General features: G+C 43.4%; 1 protein-coding gene across 1 annotated transcript in view; it reads right to left on the bottom strand.

The window, feature by feature from the left end:
- Window positions 1-9,290, bottom strand: part of PPEF2 (protein phosphatase with EF-hand domain 2) — a 41,060-nt gene that overhangs the window by 22,144 nt on the left and 9,626 nt on the right. The window contains 5 exon segments of the mRNA XM_004703384.2: window positions 2,178-2,327; window positions 2,426-2,462; window positions 2,938-3,104; window positions 3,459-3,505; window positions 6,578-6,692. Coding sequence (XP_004703441.1) covers window positions 2,178-2,327; window positions 2,426-2,462; window positions 2,938-3,104; window positions 3,459-3,505; window positions 6,578-6,692 — 516 coding nt within the window.

Genomic DNA, 9,290 nt, shown 5'->3' with positions numbered 1-9,290 from the left:
CATTGCTATCTGACATCATGGGCGGTGGGTTGGCCATTCACCACGTGAACTTAGGAAAAAGAGAACATTGGTTTCACTCTCTTCTCTTGTAAGAAGAGAAAAGCAGGGGTTTTGCTGGGCATATCACCAATCACAAGTGAAGACTGCATTTTCACGCTCATTTTTAGTAGGGAGATAGCGAAGGATTCACTTTTTGACCATTGGGCTGAGAGCAGAGTGAGATATACACTATGTACAGTGTACCTTTAAGGGGGTATATACTTCTTTGCTTTCTTCTGTCTTATTGCCTGGAACCCCTATGTAAGGGCAGGACATCTTGGGCCCTTCCATTGGAGGAATAGGGATGGCACCCTAGCGGTGTTGGAGGGACAAGATATAAGAATTCTGGGTCCCTGGACAACCTAACAGTACAAAATTGTGATACCAGTCAAGACATATAATCTTAGATTCAAATCCAGATGTCTGATTCTAAAATTATGATCTCCCATTTCCATCTCATCAAACATAGACTTTTATATCAATTGCAGTTGCCTGAAAATGAAGTAGGCTGGCTCACATGGCAATGCGTTCTCTGTCTTTGGAACTGCACAGTAGAATGTTGTCAGGGATGCTGTAGCAGGGATCCCTATGTGTAATGAAAAAACAAACTCACTGCCAACAAACTCATTGATGCTGATGCACAGTGACCCCACAGGACAGTGTAGAACTGTCCCCGGAGAGTTTCTGAGATTGTAGCTGTTTCCAGGAGTAGAAAGCCCTATATATATTTTTTATTATATCATTTTATTGGGGGCTTGCACAACTCTTATCACAGTCCACATATACATCCATTGTGTCAGGCACTTTTGTACATTTGTTTCCCTCATCATTCTCAAAACATTTGCTTTCTACTTGAGCCCTTCATATCAGCTCTTCATTTTTTCACCTCCCTCCCCAATCTCCCCTTCCCCATGAGCCCTTGATAATTTATTATTATTTTGGCATATCTTGCACTGTCCGACGTCTCCCTTCACCCACTTTTCTGTTGTCCATCCCCCAGGGAGGAGGTTATACGTAGATCCTTGTAATCGGTTCCGCCTTTCCAACCCACCCTCTACGCTCCCAGTATCCCCACTCACACCACTGGTCCTGTAGGGATCATCCACCCTGGATTCCCTGTGTTTCCATTTCCTATCTGTACCAGTGTACATCCTCTGGTCTAGCCAGATTTGTAAGGTAGAATTGGGATCATGATGGTGTGGGGGAAGAAGCCCCCATTCTTTCTCACTTGGAGCAGCTGATGCCACTAAGGCTCCTTATGTGGGACAGGAAATTAGAGTTTAAGTACCAAAAGGTATCATTCAACTGTAAGGATCTATGATTTAAAAACTAAGACAGAATCTTTGCTTTCTAGGGTTCCACATCCAAAATGAAACAAAAAATTGTGACATTGTTATTTGGTTATAATGCATTCTGTCTCATCTCCCCAGTCCCTCATCACCAGAGCATTAAAAATTCCTTTGGGGCAATGGCCATCTCTGGTTCATCTTTGATCCCTTCCAGCACCTCCCTTGCACATAATAATCAGTCAAAACATATGAGAAGGTGTCATAAAGTTTGTGAAAAAATATAACTGATAGGTAACAAAATTTGTCCACAAACTTTTGAAGCCCCCTCATATATAGTTTAACTCTTTTTTTTGTCACTGCGAACCACCTTCCATGCAGGTAGTGGGCACTCAATACACATTTGTTGAATTTAATTGAAGATTATATAAGTAATTTTTAAATGTATGCTCTTCAAATGACTCTAATTGAGAGATCTGAATTAGAAGTATCTTGGAAACCCACAGGAACCGTCCTCCCTGATCTATAGGGTTACTATGAGTTGGAATCAAGTCAATGGCGGTGAGTGTAGAATAGGTATGGGTATAGTATATAAGTCAGGTGTGGCAGATCCTTGGCCCTAGCTGCTAGACTACCCACTATCATCTCTGAGGCAGACATCATTAGTTGATCACAGTACACTTGCAAGCATCATTAGTTGATCACAGTTCACATGTGGATTCTCAGTCCTTCTCTATGCTCCTAGCAGCCATTCACAGTGAAGTCAGCATGCAAGAGAGAATTCATTTCATCATGACAGTGAACAGTGGGCATATTGGTGAATTTTACGTTATTTGATTCCTCAGTCAATACCTTGTGCCTGTCCAGTTTAGCCAGAAGCTCCAGGTCAGTCTTGTCTGACACCCCCCCATGAAGAATCAGCACTTTCTCATCGATCAGAGTGGCCAGCGGAAGCCAACAGAAGACATCTTGCAGTGTTTTTAGGATTTTCTTGCCATGCATCTGTTGGAAAAAGGTGGCATCGACAAGATATTAAGTTTCAAATAATCCACACAATTTATTTGAGCTAAGAGAAATGATTGCTTTGAAGGGTAGTGTACCTTGTATTTATACATCACTTCCTTGGTGAAGCCATATCTGTATGTAGAAGCAAAAATAGACATTAAATTAAATATAATGACAATAGTTATGGCATGATCATATTTTGTTTAAAATATATGTGATATATATAAGTATTTAAATATATAGAAAAGAGACTAAAACATAATCAGCAAAATATTTACAACCAGGGCATCATGAAGTACAGTAATTATGAGATATTATAATTTTTTCCTTTTTCTTATCTGTATTTCCTTCTTCTATAATGCACAACTATAATTTATGTAATAAAAATATAGATTCATAAAACATTTTAAATAGTTTTATGAAACTAGTAGGATAATGTGTAAAACATTTTTGATGTATTTATTTAACATTGATATATTTGTATTTCACGTAAAAAAAAAAGAAACATCTTTAAAAAATGAAACATCTTCATTAAAAAGGTACCTAACCCATTCGTATAAGCACTGCAAGCAAACGTCAAATGCCAACGAATGTTTAGTCGGTGTACCTTAAGTTCACCAGGTGGTCCTCGTGGTTCCCTCGATTAAGATGGAATTCTTTGGGGTAAACCAACATGAAAGCAAACAGAACCATCAAGATCTCTACGGAATCCTTGCCTCTGTCCACAAAGTCGCCGTTGAACACGTAAGCCCGCTCTGGCGACGGAAGGCCATTCTTCCCATCCAAGACATAAATCAAAGCGTCCAGAACAGGATAGCAAATCAGGTTAAAGCCAATTCACCTTTGACAGCAGCAGCTGGCCTAACACCAATTCAGTGTTTTCAGATAAGCAATGTGTATTTGGGGTGGAGGTGGGAGGGAAGGAGGAAATCAGGTCTCATCTTTGTTAAATAGCTTACAAAAATATACTACACTTTAATTCTGTGCTGACTTGTGAGTTGTGTATTTTCTTGTAGTAATAGCCTTTAAATCTAAGCAACATGTCAGCATTTGTTTAATACATACATTCTTTAACCTTCGAAATTAAGTCCTTGAGCAAAAGAAGTGGCTAAAGGTTAACATTCATACCTTATGAAATATAAAGATTAAGTCATCCAGCTGGCCATGCAAATCTCCTACCAAAGACAAAAACCAAGATATCAGTTCTGCAAAAAACATATCAATGTGAATGAGGGGAGTGCGGAGTGAAGACCCAAAGCCCATCTGTACACAACTGGACATCCCGTTACAGAAAGGTCACAAGGAAGAGATGAGCCAGGGTGCAGTATAGCACCAATGAAGCACACAACTTTCCTCCATTTGAACAGAACAAGGGCTCCTGCCTGGTTTGAAATCTGGAGAGGGTGGGTCAGGGTTCTATCCTTTCACCAGAATTATTCAATCCGTATGCTGAGCGTTTAGCCTGAGGAACGGGGCTGTATGAAGTTGAATGCGGCTCCAGTCAGGACTGTGGGAAGAAGCATAAGCAACCCGCGATATACAGGTGACACAAGCTTCCCTGCTGAGCGCTAAGAAAATCTGAAGCATTTACTGATGAAGATCAAGGTCTACAGCCTTCATTATGAATTACGCCTCAACATAAACAAAAATCTTCACTTCTAGTCCAATAAGAGATGTCATGAAAAATGGAGAAAGAGAGTAGTTGTCAAGGGTTCCGTCTTACTCGGCTCCACAGTCATGGAAGGAGCAGCCAGGCTGAGCCAGCTGAGCTACTGGATTGGACAAATCTGCTGCGCACCACCTATTTTGGAAGCGTTAGAGAGCTGAGATGTCCCTTTGAGGACTAAGGTGTGCCTGGCCCCAGCCACGGTGCTTTCAATCCCCTCCAACGTATTGGAACGCTGGACCATGCATAAGGAAGACCAAAGAAGAACCGATGTTTGGAACTTGTGCTGTTGGTGAAGAATGTTGGAGACAGCATGGCTGCCAGACAGGCACATCGGTCTCAGAAGTACAGCCAGAGTCCTCTTTAAATGTGAGGCTAGAAAGATCTTGCCACATGTCCTTAGACACAGGAAGGACCAATCCCTAGAGAAGGATTTCACACTTGGTAAAGCAGAAGGTTGGTTAAAAATAGAGGGATCTTCAGGGAGATAGATTGACACAGAGGCTGCCACAATGGGCCCAAACGTGGGCATGATGTGAGGAAGGCACAGGACTGGGTAGGGTTGCACACGGTCTCTGAGTTGGAACCGGTTCAGGGGCATCTAACAACAACAACCACAACAACAACGATGACAACGACGCTGCCTCCACTTGGAACCAAAGGTTTCTGGGCACAACTATGGGCCAGTGTTGTCAGTACTTTCAAGAGACTTTCAAAGTTGGTATTTTAATATAAAATCCTCAAATTTCCACATATTAGAAAATAATTTAAAATTTTTTGAAGAACACTGCAAGGCAAACAGAACATTATCACGTGTCTATACGGAGTCTTTGGGTTGTGGAAACGATTGCTGCTTAGACGGCTAACTAAAAAGTTGATAGTTTGAGCCCACCCAGAGTTGGCACGGAAGAAAGGCCTGGTGATCAACTTGTGAAAACTCAGCACTGAAAACTCTATGAACACAGAGCTCCTCTGACACACGTGGGTCACCAGGAGTCCAAATCGACTTAACATCAACTCTCTTTTATTTTTAATTCAGCCTAGAAATGCTAGTTTGCCATCCCTACCTTGTGGGTACCAGTCTCTAATGGAGGTTAAAATATCACTGCAGATATAAGCGATGGAGAAAAGTGTCATCAACAGGATTTCTCTCTGGAAAAGGAATATGTGGGAATGGAAGAAATCATTTCCTGGGCATTGGGCTTCCTCAACTCAGAAAGAATGAACTGGCTTCCAGCAGGGGAATCTTCACCAACTACCAATGGACATGCCTCAACTCTGCCTCAGGGCAGCCCCACCTGTGTCCAGAGGGCTTTTAATGCCCGATGCCTCTGGCCTTTCTTCCAAGAGGCCTCTGGTGGACTCAACCATCGAGCTTCTGGTTAGCGGTTGAGCTTAATTTTTGGTGCTCCCTAGGGGATCCCGACTAAGACTTGAGGACGATGACGGCTGGCAGGGGCTTTATTTTCCTGAAGGAGTTTGGAGTCCAATCTGATTTGCTTGAGGGAAATAAAACATCAGGCCAGGATTCTCCACCTCCCTGGGTCTCCTTCATTGCACCATCTCCTCAGTAAATGAGGAATGAATACACTGTTGTTATGCAGCAACACTTGCTTTTTACATTCTGTTTTCCCAGTGGCTCCCTCCTCCTGGAGGTGTTTTTGTAAATAGATTCATTTATCTTACCGCAAGGTTTTTGTTTTTGTTTTTTTAATGGCATAGCAACAGTTCTTGCAAATACCAGGTTGGGGAGAAAACAGCTGGCAAACAGCCTGAATGCACATGTTGTTTTGATAACATTCCATGGCCAAGACTGTGACTTTACAGGGAGGGGACTTACCTGCTCTAGTTGCCTCCGGCTCTCCCTGCAGCCCAGCTTTTCTTCCTCCCCCACCATGGGCAGGGTTTTCTTGTTCACGTCTACCACATGTATCACAGCTGAAATCCTGAGCGCTAGGTTTGAGTTGACAGTGGGAGCTCTAACTCCAATTAGCGTCTCCATGTAAATTCAGCCTCCATTCAGAGCTTTCTGACCATGGACCAGCAAAGTCAATAAGCTTGGTCCTCAAGCAGAGTGTTAACCACCCATCCCCTGGTCCGCCCAGGGAAGAGCCACCTCTCCCTCAAGGATGTGCCTGAGTGTGCCTCTGAGGGAAACTGGGCCCCCAGGGTGGCATGAGTATCAGGCATGTCCCAACCAAGATGGTCAGTGGGTCAAAATCCAATCCTATAAACTATTCTAATCTGCGATAGCATCCCTATCTCAATCACGGTCCCTTAAGGGTTTCCTTAACCCCTCCTGCCACTGTGATGAATTGATCTGCCACCAATCATAATTTTATGACAATTTCCCTTGTTCTCCACAGTCTATTTAATTAGCCACTGTCTGTGCCTCCTTTAGACACCATTATGGTCACATGCTTATTACGGTTCTTCCTCAGCGGGATGAGTCATTTTTATCTTTGTTTTGTCTTTGACCTGTTTAAGACTTAATAAAGTGGTCTCTATCAATATCTTTACATGTGGGTCTTTTATACCCATGTTTTATACCCATAGGAAGGCTTTTCGTTCTGGCCCTTACCACACACAGTGATCTCCTCACTGTAACAGGTCGAGACTCGGTTGATGTTTGGCAGCTGCATGAGGTGCTTCCTGGTTTCATGCAAGAGATTCAGGACATAGCGAGCATGGAGCTGCTACTGGGAAGAAGCATACGGAAGGAACAAAACAACACATATCTGTGAGAGAAGATGGGCCTATCTTTACCGCTAAATGGCGCCAGTCAGCCAAGAACCCCCCAAGTAACCCGATGGTGGTTGAATCACATGAGGAACGTAATGAATGTTATTGAACTGTACATGTAAGAAATATTAAAATGATACGTTTGGGGGTACCTATTTGTCTACTGCCATAAAATAAAATAAAGTAAAATAAATATAAGGGATCTTCAGCAATTTTTCCATGAACATTTTGAAGATCTCCTTGGAGATCAAAGTAATGCAGGACCAGGCAGTGTTCCATTCCATCATATCCAGGGTCGCAGCGTTGGAACTGACTCGAAGGCACCTACCTTACAACACCACCCCTATCATCACCCATTGCCACGGTGTCAATTCTGACTCACGAGGACCCTGCAGGACAGAGAATAACTGCTCTATGGGTTTCTGTGGTGATAAATCTTTATGGAAGTAGATTTGAAGCTGGTCAGTTTGAATCACTGATCTCGGAGTTAGCAGACGATTGCTTAGTCTGGTGCACCAACTGGACCCCTTTGTGGTAGTTACATAATTTCATGTCAACTTCATAAGTAAGTGTAGGGGTGGAGTCTAGCCTCTCAACCAGGTCACAGCCTGATGATGCCTCCTTGTCGGCATGGCCTTCTCATGAGGGTTCTGAAAACTTTCTCTCTTTCTCCCTGGAGGTGGGCTACCCACTCTCTCTTCTTCCCCTCCTGTAAGGAGCCACCCTCAGAGAGCTGGAGGAGCCATGTGAAGACCCATGCTAGTGGTGAGATGCTTCCACCACCACTGGATCCACAAGACTTTTCACCCACCGGCCTGTGATCTTCCTGTTTTCAGCATCATTGTATGTGCAACATGAGTCTAAAGAGGAATGTATGGGCTAGTATTGGACATATGGGCTAATATTAGACTTATGGGCTTGATCTGGACTGGGCTGGGATGTTGTCTCAATCTACAATTGCTCTTTGATATAAAGCCTTTTCCTATATATACATTTGATTCTCTAGTCAACCCGGTCTAACACACCTTTAAAATAGTTTGTTTTGTTTTCTATATAGTGACTCTAGTAAATTGTTCTTTGGACCCTTCGTCACTGATTTTTTTCCTTTTATGCCATCTTCTTCTTTCAATTTTTCATTTTCCCCATTTGTCCCTCCCCCCAAGTGCTGAACTAAATTCCCCTTTCCCATCCACACTACAAAACTTGCCTTGCCTTAGCTTGGTAGAAACACATGATTGCCTCAGCAAAGTACCTCATAAGTCCCTGGATGTAGAGGGTACCGCGTGGTCCAGACATTACTGGGACGCATCATCAGAGCGCTTCCTGTAGTTAGTATCTTCATCTTCAGGTGCCTATGAGGAAGGCTCTGCATAGAACCAGAATATCACCCTCTTCCCCATGTCTGCCCGGGGTGGCAAGGCTTCTTACAGTCTATCGTCATCTTTCTCCTTACTGGCCCTCTGGCATCTACTGGCTTAACCAGCAGCCAGAATGAGTCTTGCAAAAAGCAAACTCGATTGAAGCATTCCTGTGCTCAATGTCCAATATCTTCCCATCTCTTTCAGAAGAAAGAGTCCACCTCCCCTCCCCTCCTTGCCTCCATTCCCTCGGTTCTCCCTGTCCAGCAACACTGGCCCTCCTGATGTCCTGGGGAAGCCCATACAAGTTCCTGCCTTGGAGCTTTTGCGTTAGCTCCCTCTTCCCTAAGGTACCCAGAGGGCCCATTCCCTTGTTGATGCTTCAGGCTTGGCTCAGGAATGACCTTCTCATGTATGTCTTCTTGGGTTACTCTTTATAAAATTGCCATCTTCTCCACTCAGAACTTAGTTTATTCTTTTTCAGAAGTCTCATACATCTTTTAAGGCACCCTGGCAACGTACTAGTTATGCGTTGGTCTTCGATCCAAAAGGTCAACAGTTCAAAACCACTAGTGGCTCCAAAAGAGAGAATGAGGCTTTCTTCTTGCCATAAAGAATTACTGTCTTGGGGGGAGGGGAGGGAGGTGAAAATTGAGGAGCTGATACCAAGGGCTCAAGTAGAAAGCAGATGTTTTGAGAATGATGAGGGCAACAAATGTACAAATGTGCTTGACACAATGGATGGATATTTGGATTGTTATGAGTTGTATGAGCCCCCAATAAGATGATTTAATAAAAAAAAAAAGAATTACAGTCTCAGAAACCCACAGAGGCAGCTCTACCCTGTCTTTTAGAGTAGCTATGAGTTGGCATCGACTCGATGGCAGTAAGTTTTGACTATTGCCATTTAACACAATACATTATTTCCTTATTTGTTTTAATTAGCTATTTCTTGTCCATCTTCCACTAGAATGTCAGCCCCAGAAGGGCATTGATTGTGTCTGTGTGGGTCATTATTATATCTGCAATGCTCAGACCAGTGCCCCTAATGTGATCTGTGAGATAAACCACAATGAAGGATTAGGAGAAGTGGAGCTGGGAGAGGGATGAAGTGCAGCTGATGGGGGTGTGACATGGAGCTGGTGGAGGTGGGCATGGAGCTGGTGGAGGTGGGTGTGGAGCTGGTGGAGGTGG

Source organism: Echinops telfairi, unplaced genomic scaffold (genome assembly GCF_000313985.2).
Source record: "Echinops telfairi isolate 266 unplaced genomic scaffold, ASM31398v2 ScPeMD7_7468;HRSCAF=8506_0, whole genome shotgun sequence".
Taxonomy (NCBI): domain Eukaryota; kingdom Metazoa; phylum Chordata; class Mammalia; order Afrosoricida; family Tenrecidae; genus Echinops; species Echinops telfairi.
The sequence above is the reverse complement of the archived record's forward strand: the minus strand, read 5'-3'. Positions and strand labels throughout refer to the sequence as shown.